Source organism: Amborella trichopoda, chromosome 1 (genome assembly GCF_054954075.1).
Source record: "Amborella trichopoda isolate Santa Cruz 75 chromosome 1, AtrichopodaSantaCruz75HAP2 v2.0, whole genome shotgun sequence".
Lineage (NCBI taxonomy): Eukaryota > Viridiplantae > Streptophyta > Magnoliopsida > Amborellales > Amborellaceae > Amborella > Amborella trichopoda.
This window is the reverse complement of record NC_142336.1, coordinates 51,081,669-51,105,076: the sequence shown is the minus strand read 5'-3', so window position 1 is coordinate 51,105,076 and position 23,408 is coordinate 51,081,669. Positions and strand designations below refer to the sequence as shown.

The 23,408-nt window shown below is 34.1% G+C and overlaps 1 protein-coding gene across 1 annotated transcript; it reads right to left on the bottom strand.

Moving 5' to 3' along the window:
* Window positions 1-10,819: 10,819 nt before the first annotated feature.
* Window positions 10,820-17,864, bottom strand: ECT8 (evolutionarily conserved C-terminal region 8). The gene is made up of 10 exons (XM_006858997.4): window positions 17,116-17,864; window positions 16,917-17,012; window positions 15,761-15,822; window positions 15,400-15,562; window positions 15,229-15,305; window positions 14,322-14,795; window positions 13,233-13,745; window positions 12,462-12,674; window positions 12,032-12,187; window positions 10,820-11,552 (listed from the first exon to the last, which is right to left on the bottom strand). The coding sequence occupies exons 2-10, from the start codon at window positions 16,942-16,944 to the stop codon at window positions 11,412-11,414; spliced, it is 1,827 nt and encodes a 608-aa protein (XP_006859059.2). The 5' UTR covers window positions 16,945-17,012; window positions 17,116-17,864; the 3' UTR covers window positions 10,820-11,411.
* Window positions 17,865-23,408: the final 5,544 nt, after the last annotated feature.

Genomic DNA, 23,408 nt, shown 5'->3' with positions numbered 1-23,408 from the left:
AATAGAAAGTTCGAAATAATTTGACTTTTTTTTGAGATTGGGTGCAATTACTTATTCATGATTTGGCATTTCAAAAATAGAAAGTTCGAAATAATTTGAACTTTTTTAGAGATTGGGTGCAATTACTTATTCATGATTTGGCATGTACATAATGAAAACTTCATTCTCGATTCTATGAATTTTTTTTATGAAAGCCTTTCATTTCCATTTGACAACAACAAATCAACAAATTCTTGATTTCCTTAAGTTTTAACATCAAAGCACTATTTTAAAAAAAAAAAAAGTTTATATAAAGTTTACGCCTTAAAATATAGAATTAAGGTACATATCTAAAGTCCTTCGAAAAAGTTGTTTTGATGTTAAAAAAATATTGAATTGATCATCTCGACATTGAGCTATATGGATATTGAGAAAACAAGAGAATTCAAATATTAAAAATAGTACATCTTGCGACACATTATCTAGAGTGTCCATTTTTAAGATTTTTATGCGCTTATGGATCTACTGAATTTGAAATATTTTTGGATTTTAAAATTTTATGCTCAGCGATAAAAATAACCATTCTAATAATTTTAGACAACAAATTACATCTTATGACAAAGTTTGGAGGTGCACGTTACTTTGATTATTTAAAGTGGCAAAATTATGCAAATCACGCCTTTTTTAAAAAAATGTCGATCCTAATCAGAATCGGGTTTGAATTTGGATTGAGTTGGACTCTTAATAGGGTTGACTCCCTTATCTGGAATTTGAATGCATAGTTCTATCTGAGAATGTAAAGATTATGTCACTGAATCGCTAATTTGGATTGGCCATTACATGTATAAAAACAAATCAGACATGTGAGAGTTTTATTTGACTTTTATCTCTTTTATTTTGGGTCAATGGATTGCTTTTAATCCAATGGTTGTGGTGATATAGGAACTTTAAAACCTTTTCAGTAATCAAGTTTGCAAAGAAGACTATCAGAAGTCCGGATGTTCTCTTTAATGATAATGTAATGTTTGCTGAAAAAAAGTGGGAAGAGCCAAAACAAGAAAGATTTGTTGTGGATATACAAGAACCAAATCTCATTGTTTCACCTCGACAAGTGCAAAAGAGTCAAGCTCAAGCTCAAGACAGTTTGGATGGAGGTGATGCTAGTTATGAGGATGACACTTAATTAATTTAAGATGAAGAATGACTACCAGATACACCTGAAACAGAATTGAGAAGATCCACACGCCCTCACAAGCCCACACAAAAGTATTCTCCTTATATTATGCTTTGTATACTGATACTGGTGAACTTAAGTCTCTTCAAGAGGCTATTTATTTCCCTAATGCTGAAAGGTAGCACAAGACAATGGAGGAGGAGATTGATGATTTGTATAAAAATAGTACGAGGGAGTTGGTGGAACTTCCACATAGGAAGAAGGCATTGAAGAATAGGTAGGTATATGCTATTAAGTAGAAGGCAGGTCAGACTTGTAGTGATGGTCATGGGCAAAAACCAGGTGTTGATTTTAATGGAATTTTTGCTCGAGTTGTTAAACATACATCTATTAAAATTGTTTTATCTTTGGTTGCTAACTTGATTTTGGAGCTAAAACAACTTGATATTAAAACTGTCTTCTTGCATGGTGATTTTGATGAAGAAATTTATATGTGTCAACCTGAAGGTTTTGATAACAAAACTAATCCTAACTTGGTTTGTAAGTTGAAAAAGGGATTGTATAGTTTAAAACAAGCATCTGGGTGAAGGTTATTCTAGATGCCACTTTGATCATTGTGTGTATTTCAAGGGTTCGGCATATGATTCTTTTACTGTTTTGTTGCTCTATATTGATGATATGCTTGTTGCTAGGAATGGTGTGAGTGAAATCAAACGTTTAAAGCTTGATATGTCCAAGCATTTTGCCACCAAGGATCTTGGACCAATTAAGAAGATTTTGGGTATGCCCATCCATAGAGACAGAAAGCAAGGTAAGCTTTGGTTAAGTCAATCTGAATATATTTATAAAATTCTTAAGTACTTCAATATGATTGACAGTAAACCCGTTTCTACACCATTAACTGCACCTTTCAAGTTGCCTAAAAAGGACTCTCCAACAAATGAGGTAAATAGAAGTAAGATGAAAAATGTTTCATATACTTTTTTAGTGGGTAATTTGATGTATGCAGTGCTCTGTATTAGACCTGACATTACCCGTGCAGTGGGAGTTGTTTCTAGATTTATGTCTAATCCAGGTTGGGAACATTGGCAAGCAGTTAAGTGGATTCTTCGATATTTGAAGGGGACATGAAATGTTTGCTTGTGTTTTAAAAATTCATCATTGGAAGTTATTGGTTATGTAGATGCAGATTATGCAAGATGCCGTGATACTAGAAGGCTACCACTGGATACGTCTTCAATGTTGGTGGTGCAGTCAGCTGGATGTCAAGGTTGTAGGATATTTTTGCTTTGTCATCAACAGAAGCTGAGTATGTGGCATTGGTTGAGGCAGCAAAGGAAATGATTTGGTTGAGAACGTTACTTGGTCAGTTTATGGTAAAACATGATAAATATGTTGTGCATTGTGATAACCGGAGTGCTATTCATCTAGCTAAGAATGCAGCTTATCACTCCAAGACAAACCATACAAAGGTTGGATATCATTTTATTCGGTTGGCCCTCGAGCGTAGAGATTTGCAAGTGGACAAGATTCACATTGAGAAGAACCTTGCTGATATGTTGACAAAGGTTGTCTCAACTGAAAAAAATACGATGTGTAGAAGACTTTCGGGGTTGGAAGAGACGTAACCTCGGGTGGATAGAGAGTGGTGCATCGGTGATTATTTCAGAAACTTTGTGATTTGTCTTCAAGTGGGAGATTATTACATGTGTGAAAACAAATCACACATGTGATAGTTGTATTTGATTTTTCTCTCTTTTATTTTGGGCCATTAGGTTGCATCTAATCCAATGGTTGTGATGTTGAAAGAACTTTTCTTTTTTAAAAAAATTAAAATTGTTTTGTTTAGAGAGAGAAAGTGTGAGAAAAAGATAAAGAGATTGGGCTGCAATTGGGTTTTCTCTTTAGGGCTTAGTATGCTATGTTTTAGAGAGAGAAAATGAGCAAAAGGCTTGAACTACATTGTAGGTTTGTTGTGTGCCCTGTTTTAGTGAGAGAAAGTGTTAAAAAGAACTCATTTTTTGGTTTTTGTGGTGCCTTATTTTTTAGCTCTGTTTAGAATGAGAAAGGGCTACTGAAAATTGATATTTTGAGCGCAATTTCACATTGTTATCTTCCTAAATCAATAAGTAAAGTCTCACACCATTCTCCAGTGGATGTAAATCACGATTTGTGACCGAACCATGTTAAATATTTGTGTTCCGTGGATTGAATGTTGCTGGATTTTTCATTCAATAATCTCGTTTTGATATTGTGTAGTTTCCATTACTTGCTTATATTGATATGAATGCACAATAGTTGTGAATGTTATTGACCCTTGTTGATTTTTCACCAATCGATCCCAAAAATCCATCCCTTTGGTTTTTTGGCTTTTTTCGAAAACTAACTCACATCGATTGGTGAAATATCAAATCTTAGAGCTTTAGATTTGTTGTAGAACTCGTAAAAAATAAAATAAAAAAAATTGAACTTTGAACTTGATCAATGACACATCTCGTACTGTGAGATTTTAAATCTATTGGCCATTGGCAATTTTGATATCCTTGTACCGAATCATAAATACACTCTCAATGGTTTATGATTAACCTTCAATACAAAAGTATGGGATTTTGATTTTTGAGATGAATTTGAAAAGTATACTCTCTAAGTTTGACCTCATGGATTCAAAGCATGGAATTTCAAAGTAGGAAAGGTCAATAGGCAATTTAGTCAATGTTATCTCTCAAGAGATGGTGTTTCTTATCATCCGAAACTTAAAAAAACTCCATCAATTTGTATTGATAAACTCTGATATTTCAATATATTTTGGATTTTGTCTCCCATTGATCAATGTAATGGAATTGCAGGCAAATAGAGGCATTGGGTTCAATTTACTTGGGCCAATTTGATTATTTATATTTTCTGGAAAAAAAAAAAAATCTTCACCTTATCGGCTTGATTGGTAATCCCAGCCTATCTGGACCAGAATTGTAACGCTGGATCGGTCCTGCCAACCATCCGACCTGGTTTTTAAACACCAAAATTAGAGCGTATTTCTATGGTCAAACTTTAAAGCATTTACACCTTTAGAATGGTGGACGTCCCATAGTGACCCAATAAGTTTAGGATCGTAGTGTACTTTGTTTTTTTTTTTTCTTTTTGGTTGGTGAGCCAATGGGAGAAAAAGGCTGCAAATTGTCAAGCGCTAACCAATTAAGCCCAAGCTCATCGTAGTGTACTTTCTAAAGCTAAAAGACATAAATTAATGGTTGATGCCCTAGCTTATATAACACACCTGAAAAGGATGGTAATATTTTCTAAAACAAAATTCCTCACCCATCTTACCTACTACGTTGAGAATATCCGATAAATATATAGGGAAAGCATTAAATATGCCACTACATATAGGGGATTTATATATGCCACCCCCCTTCGAGATTTGAATGGACAGCAAAGATGCTCCCAGTCACAATGTCAAGCCTAAATACTATTTTATTATTAATTTTTCTTTATAAATCAGATTGACACCAATTTTCAGGGTGTCCAATACTCTAGTAGACTCACACCTATAAAACATATAAAAAAATATTTTTAATAAAAAAAATGACCAAAATACCCTTAAATGCCTTAGGTGTTGTTTAGTAATGTTATTTTTAGGAATTAATTTTTGTAGTTATTTTCTTTTTTAGCTGAGGCCCATTGACATGACGACATGCACCAAATTTTGCGAATGGACGCAAAATTGTAGGAGATAAAGGTGCCCCAAACTATACAATCTAAACAACCAAAAGACAAATTTTCTCCTAACCAGCAAAATTTAAGCCTGATTGCTGAGCTTTTAGTCTAAAATGTGATGTAATCAACCATCTTTAAGGCCAGAAGACATCATGAACCCTATCCTTGCATCCTCAAGCATAGGATATCATAACAGTCTCCAGTTTTACACATTACTTGCCAAACATTAACCTCTTGATTCCTTCCTTTATTACTAGGCTGAAAAATAACCTCTCTATTTGCAAGGAGCAATCTAATTTCATCCAAATTGGATCCCTAAGACCAAGGATTCTATGAATTGCATTGCACCAGTGAACCACAATGGCCAAGTAGCCCTCAATAATCACTCTACTGTGAGAAGGAAAAAGGCACTTTGCACCCTAGTTCTGCATCATTATCCAGCATGGGTTAGGTCCAGAGAAAGGCGCCTAAGTGTTATCCCTTTCATCATGAATCAACCCCCGATTCCACATGTTTGAGATTACCTAAGGAGCTGCCATCAAAGTGTAACTCAACCCAACCTGTAGTGGTAGTTGCCAAGCTGAAGACTTCATGAAACTTACTTGAGTGAGGTCGAGCACAAGCTTCATAGTGGTTATAGTATATATCCATTAGATATTCCCTTAAATTCCTTTCTTTCTAATGCCCACTAAGCAGTGGTAGTCAAAATCTTGGATTTTATATATGCCACTAGATAATCCTTTTAAAATATCTAAAATTCTACTCTTTCCAAATATTCAAAAGCACTGCATCAATATTAATTGTCCAAATCAATATGCCAGCTTTTGGTAATGGAGAAGAGCACAATTATTGTAACAAGTGTCTCACAGACTTGGCAACAAGCAAGTTGAGATTAAAGATACCTAGAATTCAGTTCCAAAGAATGCTAGCAAAATTACAATTAATAGATAAATGATGGGCTCATAAATGATTATTCCTTTTGTTGTTGATTTTGCAAATAAAACATATATGGTCAAGTTTAAATTCATTTTCCTTTGTTGATCAATTGCTAATGTTTGATTGCTATTGCAAACTAAGTCAAAAGCATGGTTTTTATATGGGAATGGTTTGCATAAGATTGCAACCTTAAACAATCAAATTAAAGTGCACCTCCAAACTTTGTCATAAGGTGTAATTTTGGAGTTGAAAGTACTTATGATGCCCCAAGAATTTATTTTTGTCTCTAATTATAAAATTTTAAACTACAAATGTGGTTCAAATTAAGCGAATCTATAAATGCATGAAAATCTTGAAAATATACGGTCCAGTTGAATTATGTACTATTTTTTAGACTTGAAATCTTTATTTTTTCCATACCATACATCTCGACTTCAAGATGATCAATTAGATGGTCTTCCAACGTCAAAACAGCTTTTTTCAATATATTTTTGAGCTGCACCTTGATTCTACAATTTAAGGCTTCAACCCTATAAATAAGTGAAATTCATTTTGTAATAGCACTCAATACTGTAGATGGAATTTTCATTAGAACTCTAACTTTTATTTTTCTTTTTTCTTTTTTTTTTGTAATTCAGTGGAGATGACGAGCCTCTACTCGTTTTTTTAAATATTGATAGTTTTGAAAGCTTTAAGTGAAAATGGAAGTCTAGACCTTAGCTAGGGTACATGTGGTGCGACCACCACAACCCCAACCACATTTTCATTAGAACTCTATCCTTATCAACATCATTGTTGTTTTTATGTGGCCTTTAAAGGTAATTATGAGTGCTTATAAAATGAAATGATATAGTGGAACATGAACTCAGTGGGAGTGTGGTCCCTCGTGGACCATACCATGCAAACGATATTTGAAGATATCTGACTGTGTTTGACGATCTAGGCCAGTCGGTTGGGGAAAACACATGTTACCTATGCATGAAGAACAAACCGAGGACTCATGGGTTAGCTCTTGATGAGGTCGGAGAACATGCTCGGATAAGTGAGTCGAGGGACTATGTGACTCTTGTGTGTGATGGTGGCCTGCAGAGACGGGGTCAAAACTTCATTCATGAGCCATTACACGGCATGCATATCGATAAATCGTTCGAGAAAGCCAGAAATCCACATTTTAGGGTGAAACGTATGCATGTGCGAGAGATCCCTCTATGCATCATAGAGATATAGCTGCATCAGGTCATAGTGACCAGAACTCGTCTCTCGGGGAGGACCCGTAATCCACAGGCTGGGATTGCGACCCCTTGGCTCATTGGCCAGACTTTGGTGACCCACTAATGAGTCTCTGCTTGGACTATGGGTCATGAGAAACACTGGGTCGGTCTAATAGCAAGTGTGGTCCGTAGTCCACAGTTGAAGATAGTGTGCCCCATGATTGTTGATTTAATTCCTAAACCCTTTAGATCTATTTCCTATAAAATTAATTTAATTGTGTTTGTTTTATAATAATGATTATTTTAAAATCACTATTTGAATTTTTATAAACATTTGGATATTTTATTTATAATTTTTTTATTTATAAATTAACTATATTGATTTTACAATGTTTTAACTATAAATTATTTTGTTAATATTAAATGCATAAAAAAAACATGGATGCCCATTGTGCACATGGGCCCACCATATTTCTAGAAGGTGGGGCCCACATGTGCCTCCCATGGGTGCACACCCCACCTCTTACTACTTTCTATTTTATGGAATGTTTTGTTTTGTAGTCCATGTGACCTTATGTTTTGATAATTTTAAATTGTGATATGTGGTCAAATTATGGATTGAGTATGTATTGACCATATATTGACTTAATATGAAAATAGATATTGATGATATATCTTTGATAGATTTTATAGAAAATATGTGTAGAGATGTGCTATTTTATGGAATGCACAATATTTAATTAAAGTTAATTTAAGAAAAATGGTTTAGGACATGGGGATAAGGTTTCATTCACCTTTCATTAATAGCCCATCTATGGAATGGATGACTCAGATCTATCACTACACAAGTCATCATCGATCGACAGTCCATGTTCAATATCACAAGAAGAGGCAGGCTAAGGAAAACCCTAAAACACCATAATCTTGTTCAAAGCCTATAAAAAATGGTTATCTCTACCGAAAAATCTCTACACCTTATCTCTTATACCTAATTCCATATTTCTCTCTCATATCCCACTGAGAATTTCTCTCTCTCTAAAGAAAAGTTTCCCTCTCTCCTATATTGTGAAAGAACCTAAAGGTTTAGGTTATTGATTTCGTCTCTTTCCCATCTCTCAATTACAGATTTATGGCTAACAGTTTTTAGGGTTTAGCAAAAAGAGAATCCATCTCTTTCAAACTAGGTTGCTAAGTGAATTCACCTAGAATTTAGGTTGAAATTTTTTCTTTAACATCATGTGATGTTAAAACAGTCTATGTTGACAATTTTTGTTATTTTTAGGTTTGACATACGAATAATATAATTAGAAATAAATTCTGATTAGGTTGCTTAATATTTTGGTTGACTTTATAGGATTTTTTTTGTATATGCCAATGTGATCTCTCTCTCTCTCTCTCTCTCTCTCTAATGCCCAACCCTAACAATTTATGCTTCTAACTTATTCTAAAAATATATTATTTTCAGTTTTAGGTTAATTAAGTAGTAATAAATTATTTTTCAATTTTAGGTCTACTACTGTTAACTTTGATGTTTGTCTGTACATAGGCAAATCACATAATTTACATAGGCAGCTAGAGGTAAGCTTATTAGTATTTTTTTTTCAATTTCATATTTCCTTGCAATAATTTTTCCACAAAATTGTAATGAATAAAATTTTCCCCAATCATTCACATGAGTTGGAATGGTTGAAAAATGGCAAACTGATAAATTGTTGATAAAATAGAAATTCTTTATGAGCGTAGATGCATACTATAAGTATATCTCTAAACTTTATTTTCCTAAAACTATACCTCTATGTGTGTGCTAAGTATGTTGACATTTTTATTTTCCTTGATTCCCATCAAATAACAAAGGAAATAGGAGTTACAAATAATAAATTTTCAATGGCATAAGGCATCACAATTGGGCATGAGATCCAAACTTTGATTTATTTTCTTTTATAAATATATTCACTAATTTAGCATTGAAATATAATATATTAGTAAATTTATCCTTTATTTTGGTAAATTATAACATATTATTTAAAAGAATAATATTAATATGAATAAATCATCTTTTAAAGTATTTTTTAATTAATATAATGTAAATTATGATAGATTAGTAAATAGATTATTTCTTGTCAAAAAAGATTTGTTACCTAAAATAAATAATTGTTACTTATTATATAAATATCTAAAAATAATATAAGACAACATAATTCAAATTATAACATATTGTTAAATATATTATGTTTTGTAAAAAAAATATAAAATAATATAAGACAACATAATGCAAATTATAACATATTGGTAATATATTTTTTACAAAAAAATTTATTTTTAAAAAAAATGTAAGAATTTTATTTTTCATTTTTTTGTATTTTTTGCTCTTTTTTTCCTTTTTGAAACTTCTAACATCCACAACAAAATTGAAAAAAAAATTCTCTATCAGTTTTATTTATGCAATTTGAATTATTTAGTTATTTATGTTCGAATTTGTGCCAAATTGAAACGTGTTAATTAAATATTGTTAAAATAATATATCAATTATAATTATTTGATACAATATTCAATTTCAAATATTCCTCCAATTTAAATAGCATTTACAAATTTTCGGTATCCCGCAAATCTTATTTTATCACAAATAGTACAGTTGAATTATTTATTTCTTTCATGATTTTGCAAGTATATAATTATTTAATAAAAATATTCAATTGTGAAGATAAAATCAATAACCTCTAAAAACATATTTTATTGAAAATATTTTTCAATGATAATTTTGTTTAAGTAATAAATATTAAATATCACGTACAACGCATGTAATAAAGAGAAAAGGAGAAAACCGATCACCCCCACAGTAACAACAATGGCCTTGAGATTAGAAGAGAATGACCACACCACACTTCAGATAAGCTACAAAAATCTGATGTAGTTTAGTCCATTTAAGATACCCGGCCCAAAATCATGTAAGTAGGCCCAACTGGACCAAAATCATTTAAGTAGACCAGCCAGCCCAGCCCCGGCCCCGGCCTGAAAGCAATCCCGACCCAAAATATTGCATACAAGGTAATTTTAAAAGCAATCCCGACCCAAAATATTGCATACAAGGTAATTTTATATAGCAAATTTTGGCTACAATATTTGTTATGGTTGGAGATTTTGGAAATGATAAACCCTTATGATGCATTTTTTTACGATGCACTATTTAAAAACCTACAATCATTTAGATATTATGCATTTCAAGGTGGTGACCATCAATTAAAAGAAAATTTGTTTTTTTTTTATCCATAAAATTTTTTTAAAAAAATAAATTTTTTTCAGGATGAAATCAACATTCAACCCTTGAATTCTCCTATAATAAATCATTATTCCCTTTAGTTCTATAATCTGACAACGGTAACTTACATATTATCAACTTGATACATAATAATATAGTTTTCAAATTTTAAAATTTTAATAGTTTCAAAATTTTAAATCCATGAGATATTCCTTGGTAACTTGAAATTTTTTGTTTTGTGAATTAAACATCCAAATGCAACACAAGTTAATCAACTGATTAATCTACAGAAAAAAGTCCTATGGCGATTGAGACCCATGGCCAGGCCACTGTCATAGCTCTCATCCAGATTACTCCACATGCTTCCACCCAAAAATCAATTAACCTCAGCCACACATTGGCCACCACCCCAAATGAGATGATGGCAACCAATGGCCTACCTAGTCGAACCCACCATGAATCCATATGATAAATAGAAAACCAAGAAGCCCCATAAATTGAAGGAAAAGGTTTACAAAAAAAAAAAAAAAACCCAAACATCAAATGGGGTTTCCAACAGCCAATTCTCATTCCTTCCTCTTTTCCTTTCACATAAATTAAAAACCCAATTACATTTTGGAGATACGGAAAAAAGGAGAAACCTATCCATAAATGGATTTCCTTCACTTCCCCTTCTTTTCCTTCCAACACCTTCTTTAAAACCACACACACACATCCACTATGAAAAGCCTTAACAGGCAAATTAGTCGAAAAAAGAAAAAACAGAGGATCCCAAAAAACGAAGAAATAAAAGGCCCCACAGAAGAAAGCAAAACCAAGAACCCCAAAAACAGGAAAACCCCCAAAAAAAAAAAAAAAGAGATGAAGAAAACCGGTTGACAAGATGCCCGACGACTGCCTCGCTTTTAAAAAGGCACTAATCGGCGCTATGGTACACTCTGGTCGCCTTCTTCATGATATTTTTGTCCACCCTTTTCAAAATTATTGCATCGAATTCTTTATCAAGAAGCCCAAAATCCCCAAAAAAAGCCCACGAAACTCCAAGCGAGCCCTTCCTGGGTGTACAGGCGCACCCCCACCAAACAGCGAACCAGAAAATCCGTCTGCTGATTTAGAGAGAGAATGAGTTGGATGCTTGGCCTCATTCCCTTGTTTCGCCCTCCTCGGCCTCATTTTCCACCTTGTTTTCCTTAATCTCATTAACAGGAACAGGGTCCATCGACTGGGTATCAGGTTTTGGGTCGGCACCCTTCAACTGTGCTGCCCCATCATCAGGTTTCATCTGTGATTCAATAAACGATCAAAACACAGACTAACAACTTAACCAACAATGATGCTAAGAAATATGTACTAGAAAAGTCGCTCATTTGAGAACTTAAGAAATATGTATGTCGGTCTAAATTATCAGAGCTTAAAAATTCAAACAAATGCATGATACATCTCAAATATAAAATGATTCAGATGGACAGGAGTGAACTGCAAGTAATAAATCGTGGTTTCAGCCCAAATTGTTAAAGCTTTCTCACAGAAAAACAGAGCAGGACATTTAAATAAAATAAAATAAATACAAGGACCAGCTTCACATCTAAATCTTGGAAAGGGTAATGCGTATTCAAGACAAATCCATTGCGCATTTTAGACCGCTTACAGAAACCATAGGGCATATGCTCCATCCTCAATATATTTTTTTTTCATCCCACTTAAGAAGTTATTGAAGTCAACAAGAAAAGGAATGAAACAATGCAAAAACTTTAAGCTGACCTGCATTTGCTCCAATTGATGAGTAGGCAGCCGAATCTTCTGATCCTCCATCGCCTTCTGCCGGTTTTCATAGAATGCAAAGTCATCCAATATGGACGTCTTTGATGAATAATTCTTAAAAATGTTCAGCATTTCAATTCCTTGAGGAAATTTCACCTGAAAATATACAAAAGCTAAAAAGTGAGCAATACAAATATACAAAGTATAGGACATATTATCCCGCTTATATCCTGAGGATACAAAGCCATCAGTCCTATAACCGATTACACAAGAAAACTTCGAAAACACTTTTTGCATTGAGGTCTTAATGATAAAAACCGACAAGTTCAGTTCTGGGCAATTGAACTCTGAATTATGATCATGAAATCCTCCTAATAAAATACATCAGCATAAGGTCCAGTACCAAAAATACAAACATGAGAATTTATACCTCTTGTGTATCCCTACTATTGGTCACAGGCTTGTTGTCATTGTTCTCTAGTATGATATGTCGAAACTGAGGGTTTGGGACGTCTTTTATAACGTGCCATTTTACTGGGAAAAAACCATTCCATTTGTCCTGCTGCCAAAAGTCCATGTTCTGGTTGAAGTCCACCCTTCCCATCATCTCTGCTACTCCACAGAACTGACCACTGGCATTAACCTGAAAAAACATCAGAAATCATCAGATTTCCCTTTTGCAAATCAACCCTCATAAGAATAAGAACTTTTATCGCATTCACTGCCTAAACAGTCACCTTTTACCATTTTGATGGTTTGAATAAATATATACATTTTATTAACTCTCAAGGAAAAAAATAAAATAGAGTTTGTAGAGAGGGGGCCATACTCAAGTAGGAAAGAAAATAACTCAAATTGAAAGGTACTTGCTTTCAAAAGTGGCATTACTATTAAAGTATGCTGCACATATATATGCATAACCAAACTCATATTTCTTCCTATCCATGCGACAAGTATAACTCATCCATCTCTGAAGTATCAAATTGTACCGTTTAAAGTACATCGTTCACTCTAAGTTTTTTATATCATTTAAGCACTAGCCAATCCACCAAAAATTGTTTAACAAAGTCCTTTTTTCATAAATATTATAAATTGCACAATATTTTTCATCAAAAACCCACAAAAAGTTGCACACATAATCACCCATGTAGCTCGACAAACCATAACAAAGACAGATCACAGAGAAGAGAGCACACCGTACCGAAAAGAAAAGGAACACAGGGCACTTGCTGCCCTTTTCTAGGGCCTTCTGTTGTGCATCTTGGTATGCATTGTCGAGCCTCTTGTTCCCATTTGGAGTGCTCGCCCAAACATTGTATTTGATACTCTTATGAACATCATCCTCACTATAGGATTTTATCACAAAGAAGAAAGCACTATCATACTTGGTCAGGAAATCCGAGAGATTGTATTGGTCTCTTTTGACTGCACCAGTCAAGCCATCACTCTCACTCTTCTCACTGATACCCTTTGTTCGAGGGCCACGATTTTGCTCATTCAACACATCGAAGTCACTGAAACCATTGCCTTTACCCCTCGATTTAAATCTTTCTGCACTCGCCCAGTTCCGCCCATTCTGTTTAAAATTCATGGGACTGTTTGGATAGAGTACACCGCCTTTCCCATTGTTAGAATAAGCAGGAAACTTGGGTAGGGGGAAATAACCCTTTGCCAGGACAGCCGTCGCTTGAAAAGCAGAGTTTTGCTGAGCACCCTAAGAGCAAGCAATACTAATATTAATAAGCAAACAAATCATCTATCAAATTAAACCATGCATCAATTTTCATATTTTAAAGTTTCAAAGTTTACATTACACAAATTTTCAGTTGGCGTAGAAATATAACTCCCAATATCATGATTCCAAATAGATCTTCACCAAAATACTTTGCTTTAGGAAATTTCAAAATGTGGAGAAGGTAAAAGAGCCAAAAGATCATTACTTCATATCAAATCTGACTCAAACTTTAAAAATGAGAAAAGCAGAAGTTCTCCACAATGCAAGGCAGAAATTTCCACAACATGGTCAGATTAATTGTCAATTTTACACAATTTCTTACCAAACTCAAAAAAGTAAGAGAAAGAATATATAAATTCCAGTACTTATGCCCATACGGGCATTAACCCAAAGGCCACGGCGAAGCCGAGCCACTGATCCACCAAAAAAATTAATCCATGTGAAAGAATAGCGTTTGATTATTTAGTGTAACCAAGACTAAAGCTCACCTGCCCAATTAAGTACCAAATCGATTGAGAGAGAAAAAACACATTTGGAGATTCTAAAGCTAGCTACCTTATTCCCATGTTTAAGAGACTGGGTAACAATATTTCCTTGGCCTGATTGCGCATCAATTGCAGCTGTTACGCCTTTCTCCAATGGTGTACCCAACTTTGCAGGTTGGTTGGATTTTGACTGAGGAGCCACAGGTGGGTTTGGATTGGCAGAGAAATTGGTCTTGGGACTCGGGGCTGTTGGACCTCCACTAAAGCCAGTTGGGGTCACCCCATCGCCAAATAAAGGGGGGGAATCCCATGGATACACTGGTAAAACTTCCGATCCATACGGAAGAGGCGGTGGGAAATATCCTGGAGAACTGAGGGGTTGAGGACACATAGAACCTGCATAAAACAGCTGTTGACCCAAAGGCTGCCCATCAATGCCTATCACAGCTCCAGGCATGTATGGACCATATGGATTGTACCCAGGTTGATTAAAGCCATACCCTGGCATGTAGTACATGAGTGATCCATTGTCAGCTTGAATTCCCTGAAAATGAAAATGAACATTTATGCGGAGTAAACAAAAAGATCCAGTAGAATAAATTATGAATCATCATCATCCGAGCCTTATCTCAACTATATAATGAATTATAAATAATGAGCTCTAGAACAAGAATAAGAAAAGAATTTTATCACCAAAAAAAAAAATGAGAATAAGGAAAGCAAGCATCAAAATCATAGGCACTGCTATTTATGATAAGAATCAAAAGGAGCAGTATTAAAACACCCAATACCAATGAAACTCAAAACCTCGTGTGGCTTTCCATGAGGATGAGAATTGAGAACGTTCAATACAACTAATACAATCCTACAAAACCAGAATTTTCCCAATCTTACAAAACCAGAATTTCAAGTAGGTCAGGCGTGAATCATAAGGGGTAACGAACATCCCAATACTGTAAAAGAATCGTCAAACTTACTGGGTATTGGAGCTCCAGCCCTTCACCCCCAAGGTAGTAGCCCTGATCATCCCATTCGCCAAAAGAACCATCATAACCTGATATATAGTCCCAGAAGTCAACAAACCATGGCATTTGATTGGATATATTCACATAATTACAAGGAAAATTCAAGCTTTCATTATTAAACACCTGGATAGTAGTAGCCATAATAGTTGTTCATTGGGTAGTATGAACCCTGCTCTGCAGCTAATGAATCCTGGTCAATGTCACTACCTTTCATGCTACTAGTGGCATCGCCTGATGAAGATATACAAGATGTTGCATCGGATGGGCTCCCATCCTTTGCAGAAGTCTGGCATACACATAGCACAACAATGGAAATACTAGCAGAATTTAGCTATCTCTCTCTCTCTCTCTCTAATAAAAGAAAGAGAAGAAAAATTATCAAAGAAACACACATTGCAGATCAGGACAATGACCATAAAAAGAATGCAATTCAACAACAAAAAATAAGAAAGAGTACTAAAAGATCAGATGATAAACTACGCACCGCATTGGCATCGGCATGATTAGGGGTATCCACTTTCAACTTCTGGATCATTACGTCCAAAGCTAAGAACAATGGGTTAAGTTCACACACCAAGCCCAAAAGGACAAATTACACTACATGAATAGACAGAAATGAAAATGAATAAAATAATAAAAATTCTAAATCAACAAGAAAGAAAGAGCTCTTCAGCTACCAGTAGAAATAGAGAAAAAAAAAAGAACAAAAGTAAATGACAGGCCCTTCTGTGGGCTCAATTTTCATTATAATAAAGGGAACACTTCAATGCAATCTTAAATCCATTTATAAAGTCTCTCCCTACATCTCCTAAAAAGAAAGCTAATCAAACAAAACAGAACTCCGGCTAAAAGAAACAGAACTGCTACCATCATGATTAAAAAATAAACAAATCAAGATGAAAAAAATAAAATAAATTTGCACCGGTTACACACGTGAAAAACTAAAATAAAATAAAAAACCAAAATTTTGAAAACGCTAAAAAATGAATCGTAGTGTAAATATAAAATTAAACAATGAGAGCACTTCAGTGCTTTAGGGCAAATAAGAATACCAACTACAAACAGATCAGAGATTCAAATCATCCATTTCTCAATTCATTGAAACAAATCGTAACCTGGGTTGGTTCCAAAAAGCAAAAAAAAAAAAACTACAATAAGCTACACTATATATGCCAATGAAAAATGCAAAATAAATTTATCCAAATCAACAATCAGATCCATTTACCAAAAACAATTTCACACATGGATCCAGCGTATTACTCAAATAAATAAATAAGAGAAAAATCATTACTAAGTCAAGGAACAAATCAAAACAATAAATTGCCAAACATGACAAAGAAAAAGTTCAATATTAACTAGGAAAAGCGAGTAGCCCATTTTCTTCTTAAACAAGCAAACAGTTGGAGGGGAGCAAGACCAAATCTATCATTTATCCATGTCTATTAAGTTAAAACTCCAAAATTGGTGCCAATTCTATAAATACTAAAGCATGATCTAAACAAGGAAAGAATAATTAGAAGTACATAAATAGCTAGAACGGAAAATCATACAAGCAAACAATAAAAAATTCAGTAGAAATACACCAAAAAAAAAAAACCAATTTCAAATACTTAACCAAACCCAAGCGTAAGAAAGGATACGTTTCTCTGGTTTTACTTCAGTCGCCATTAAATCACACCAAAAATCTCCAAAGAAAAACCCTCGCTTGTCCTTCTCCAGCTCCACTAAAATAATGGCTGTTTCATACACAACCAAAAATAGTTTAGGAAAAACCGACTCCATTTAATCAACAGAAAAGAGCCTTTAAAAAAAAAACCGCTTAAAAGGATCTGTTCATACCAGACAATCAAAATTCTCTTCCCTCGAAACCTCTTTGGATACCAGGCCCTTAATCCACCTCAAAAAATCCGCCTTCGAAAACCTTGATTGCCAGGAAAACCACCAATTAAGGTGAAAGCGATTTTAAAGATTAAAAACCTCCAAAAAGAATTGATCACAAGAGGAACCAGAGAGACAACGAACAGAGCCGCTTTGGATCACAGGTTAACTCTCAAGAACCACTATATACAAAACAACTTTCATGAGCCAAAATCACTTTCCCATATGCAAAACCGCTTCAAACTCACGGCCAAATCAATTGTATGACCACAAGCTAACACTGCAATAACACGGCGAACCCCTCAAAACCAGTTCAGATCCGGCATAAAACCGTATAAGGCCACACTAAACCCAGCCGCTATCAGAACCAAAACCCTCTTTCCCCTCCGAAAACCGCTGTACCAAATATCTATAAAGCAGTATCTAAATCAGCGCAAAAGGGCAAGCTGCTATTTCAGCCGAAGCCGCCTTACTCTTGCAAAAAAACCGCCAATACACAACACACAAAACACTCTCGGAGAAGGGATCAGGCGAAAACCGCTGAAAATCACACTCAAAACCACTCTTGCAGCGAGAATGCAAAACTTCTCAAACGAAGCAGAGAAAACCGCTTTTGGAGAAGAATCAGTTCAAAGCCACACAAGAATGAGACCCTAAAAACCGCTTTTACAGCGAAAAACCGCTTTTGAATCAAACGCCCAACTACTTTTAGGGTTCAGACGAGGGAAAAAATATAAATGATAACCGGAAGAGCAAGAGCAAAGAGGAGGAAGAGGAGCAAAAGCTAAAAGGTCAAGCCAAAAGAGACGGTGCTCGTGCGGCCACGTCAACTTAAAGGTCTTGTAGTGACGGCTTTGATTGCTACCCGATATCAACAAGCCATTGTAGACCGTTCGATTGGACCGTGTGAACGCCGCGGAAGATACAGACAAATACCCAAAATACCCTTACTAGCTAAAATTATACATGCAATGCATATCATGTGGACATACTGTTACATACGGTGTACAATTATTAATGCGCTCTATTTCCAAATGACCTAAAGACCTATAATCACCATCGAATATATCGAAAAAAACATTTTCTATTAGCCAGAGTCACTGAATCATTATCCGATGAAGGGTATTTTTGTAATTTATGCACAAAATAACAATTGCCACGTCATATTACCATCTCACGCCAGACATACATAGAAAATTCTCTTGTTTTTATTTGGTTGTTATCTCAATTAAGATAACGGTGTTTTTATTTGGTTGTTATCTCAATTAAGATAACGGTGTTTTTATTTGGTTGTTATCTCAATTAAGATAACGGTATTTTTATTTGGTTGCTATCTCAATTAAGAAAACTGCGAAATTATTATTAAATAGCTGATAACTAAGACCGTCTGTAATTATAAAAAAAAAAAACTGTAATGTAAAATTAACGGATGTTGTATCATGAAATATCAAACTTTGTAAAGATAAACGAGTATCATGGTAAACTTTGAAAACGATAAAAAAAAAAAAAAAACGCCAATGTTTCCAAAATATATTGAAAATAACCACGATTACATTTTTGGGACACTCAATTTCACTTCTGATGTTAAGATTAATTGCGACCATTTTGTACCAAAGATAAGTAATCTTATTGTATATTTTTTTATTTTTTTAAAATAAAAATTAACAGTTATTAATTTGAAACTCGTCTTCCATGCAAAATAATTATACTGTTTTTTCAAAAATTATGTTGTTTTGTATTATGTTTTTTATGAAAAAGTATATAAAGAGACCATTTGCTTGTATAAAGACGTATTATTACTCTTGTCCATTGAATTTCAAATCAGGTGGTTGTGAGTGTGTCCTTAACTAAGTTCAAAGATCACAAAAGAATTTCTTAAACTCTACGACACGTCCCAAGCTATCTAATTTGAAATCGGATGCTAGGGTTATTTGTGACTTTCTTGTAACAAGGATAAACAGTCTCAAAATATACATTGTCATTTTTTATAGTTTTCCCTTTATTTATTTTCTTTTTGGTTTCAGCATCCATCTAATTATAACTAGATGATTCTCTTTTTAAAAATAGATTTTGAGTCCATAAATATCATCATTCCCTCCAAAAATTGGTCAAATCTTGGGATGATATATACTTATTTTTTTTAGGCACGTAAGGAGTGAGAGTTAAATTTTTATTTATTTAAGATCGTTTATTGGAATCTAGAGAACATATTCCAAAAATTTGAGATCAAAAAGATATCCATAGGTAAGTTTTGCTCGAGGGAATAAATACATAGTAGACTTCCGCTGGAGTAGGAAATCTTCTAGCATGCCCGTTTTCCCTGGTTTAGCCTGATTTATTCCCCTTTTCTAGTTACACCCCGTCATCACAATATAACGGCCGTTACCGATCCACCTAATCTACTTAATGACTCACCCAAACTACCCCGTTGTTTAATAGGCCCTCTCACTTGGTGGAAAATATTGTCCGTGTCGTTTTGCTTAAGAATACCAATGCAACTTTTCTCCTTCTTTCCTTTTCTGTTTACGCCAACTTTGTTTGACGTTATAACGGTTAGCAGCGAATTTCAGTTCAGCAGTTTACTTAGCCGCGAAAATCGTAGCGAGTCAAACTGGACACAGGCATGGAACTTCAGCTTAGCGGTTTACTTAGCGGCGAAGATTCTTACAAGTCAAAACAAAGGACACTTGGCTCACTTATATTTTGCCACGTGTAAATTTGACAGTATATTCTATTTACACGTGGACGGCACGAAGAGCACATGAAAGTATTTGACAAAGATGTAGGGCACTGCCCTGAATCATACAAAGTTACCAACTACCTCCCTCTGCTCATTGCCGCGGGCTTTTTGAATTTCAATGGATAGGAAATTAATTAATTGGTACCGCTCCTTATATTAGGTTTTTTTTTTTTTCTTCAAGGATTCAAAGATTTTATTACTCAAGGGATTACTTGTCCCTTATTACACCATTTAACAACATTTTTAAGGAATTCACTTCACAAATACAAGATCTACCTCGAAGTTTATTAGCCATAATTTTAACCCCACACAACAAAGTACTTAGCTCTGCATAATGGGTTGTTTAACTCCAATCGGGTCAGTAAAAGAAAACATAATGTTGGCTAAAGAATCACGCAACACCCCACCAATTCCTGTAACACCTGGATTCCTCAAAGAATTGCCGTCAAAGTTTAACTTAAAGCACTTACCAATAGACGGCATCTAAAAACTTCTCGATCTTGTATTAGGCCTCCCAAGCAAAAAAAAACTTCTAAGATTAACCATTATATCTACTTTGCCAATATTCCTTCCCTCCTTATTAGCAGAAATCGAAGCATAAATAGAGAGTTTTATATTGTTAAATAAAACTCAAAGAGGCAATAATTTCCCCTCAAAGTTCCGTTTATTTCTATCTTTCTACATGTCCCAAATAATAACACCCTTTGCTATCTGCCAATTAATTTTCCCCATCTTAAGTAAATGAGGAATGGATAATTGAAAAACTAAGCCCATCACAAAAGAAGGAAGTACCAAATAAATCTCAACCAAATCAAAAAGCCAAAACCAAATTCACACCGTAAAGGAATTGTGAATAACAGATGAGTACTTGTTTCCTCATCCGCTTTACAAATGAGGCATACTTTGGGTAAATTTTTTCCCCTTTTTTTTTTTTGGTAGCCAGGCGTTACGAAGAAGAAAAAACAAACGAAGTAAAGTTGCACCTCGAATCTCATAAAATTTTATAGTTTTGGAGTAAAAAAATCTTCAACTTGATCATCTCGATCTTGACTATTATGAATAAGAAAAAAAATATTTGAAGCCCTAAAAAAAAAGTGTACAGGCTAATACATTATTTTGACCATCCATTTTTAAATATTCATAGATCCATTATTTTTTGAACCATAAATTTCTTAATCAGAAGTAAAAATAGATTTTAGATCCATCATTGGGATTTCTCATGCCCAAAGTTGTTTCGAATGAAGTTTTGAAATGAGGCTTTACTTTTTCTCATAAACCTAGTCCTTGTAGAAATCATTTAGTCCTTGTAGAAATCATACATTTTTTTTTTCAATTTCAATAGTAAAACAAATAAACAAATAAAAGTTAAAAGGAATATAAGGTTTTGCTTTCCCAATTAATCATACTCTCTTGCTAATGACTTTCTCAAAGGTACACAAGAGAGAGAAAAGCGACCCTAACATGAGCATCAAAGCTATCTCAATCGTTCATGCTATGCGACTATTGAAAACTCGCTCGTTCTCATCTTCTTCTAATTTAGGAACCATTCCACCGTATTAGCCTTAAGTGGTTAGGGTTTCTTATTTTTTGTTTCTTATGTTTCTGAATATTTTAAATGAAGATAGGGGCTATTGTTTTTTTCTTGTTTTTTCTTTTATTTTCATTTTCAGGTAATTCAATGGGGATTTGTTGGGTTATGGGGTACGAAGTGGAACTTGGAACCTTATCGTTTGGATGGTTATTGAGCCTCTTTGAGTATATAAGAGGTTTTCAAATATATGTTTTGGTTGTATTTTGAATTGGGAATATATATTATAAAACTATTTATTTTTTGTATATCGATGTCATAATCATTTTTAACCATTAAATGTGAAATCAAATCAATGAAAATATATCACAACATTCGATAAATTTTATTTAAATATTTATATCTAAATAATAACATATTTTCAACCACCTAATTTTAAATCTAACAATCAATGATGATTGTGACTTTCTTGCATTAAAAAATGTAAGTGAATTGATTGTATGCAATTTTTTTCTCATTTTCCAAACTAGGTCCAAGGTTTAAATTTTTGCACAATCCTGCCCATACAGAAGGCTCTTGCCATGAAAATCTCTTTTAAAATCACCTTTTCCCCCAAATCTTTTACGCCTTTTTGCAGGTCGCATTCATTGTTCCCCAGGATAACATCTACCACCGTTACATAAAGGGATATTCACCTCCATATGAGAAACTTGATATCCCATGGTGTGGAGATGAGGTCTTATTCAAATGCACAACCCTTTTAAAAAATCCATGCCGAGATTGATTCAAGCTTTGTGTTTACACGTGTTAGTCCCTCCAGATTAGTGTTATTGGGATTGGCCGACCGAGGGGTTTGATCTAGTTAGACCCAGTCCAAGCACCGATTCAAACTAGTTGGATTAATATAAAGAAAAATATGAATAATATCTTAAAATATATTGGGAAAAAGCGGCTGTCCAACTTTATTTTGTCATTATATTTAGTTAAACGAGATAATCAAACCGGCCATAACTAATCAATTATTGGTTTTGCTCAATTCTCAACCAAACCCGATTTTTAATTTGGACTAAATAAACCAACAACAAGGTTGGCAATTTGACTAGGGCGTGTTGGTCTGGTCCGGTCCAAACTTTATAGCTATGATTTGGAGACATTTATGCTTTAAATATATGATTTTGTAACTTAAAAAACATTGCTTTGGATATATGATTTTGCAACTTAAAAAATAGTTCACATCTTGTATAGGAAAAATTAAGATGAATAATGATGGATGGCCGAAAATACTCTAAGCTAAAAAAATTAGAGAGAATAGTGAATAGTGGTTATAAAATAAAGTTTGGAGTTATCAAGATCAAACCAGGAACCAAACTGGTGAAGGTTTTGATCCAATAAAAAACGGTCCAACCAATCAAATCGATTAAATTGCGTGTTTGAAAAAGAAAAAAATAGATATAATAGTTTCAAATACAAAATAAATCATTAAAATCTACCCAAGTTCATTTAGCTAGACAAATCGATCAGAACTGGCTATACTCATTGGGTAAAATTGGTTAAATATTGATTTTCGCTTTTTTTTTTTTTTAGCCAAACTTGATTTTAATCTTGGACTAAACCTGCCAAGGCCCCGATCAGACCAATTTAGTCCAATCATGGTAGTTGTGGTTTAAACTAGGTTGAGAATGGGCTTTGACTAGACAAGGTGGTTGATGCCACAATGTGTCATCCAATGATCCACAGTCACTAGGTTCCCAATTGAACATTAAAAAAAAAAACAAAAATTAAAATAGTTGATTCTTAAGGTTCAAATTTTGAGATAAAAAAAGTTTATATAAGGTTGTAACTTTATATTTTTGAAGTAAGTTACACCACAAAAATCCTCTAGAAAAGAGAGTTCTAACATTGGAGAACCCTCTAATTAATCATCTTGACCTCAAGATATGTGGATACGAAGAAAAAAAAATTTCAAATTATAAAATTAATATATCT

Bases quoted from the DNA above. Each gene is read 5' to 3' on its own strand.
- ECT8 (XM_006858997.4), bottom strand. From the start codon at position 16,944: ATGGCGACTGAAGTAAAACCAGAGAAAC. The intron at 15,306-15,399 runs GTGTTTAATAAT...ACTATATATCAG, and splicing joins TTATGGCTACTACTATCCAG to GTTATGATGGTTCTTTTGGC. The intron at 12,675-13,232 runs GTACGGTGTGCT...ATGTTTTTTCAG, and splicing joins CTGTGTTCCTTTTCTTTTCG to GTTAATGCCAGTGGTCAGTT.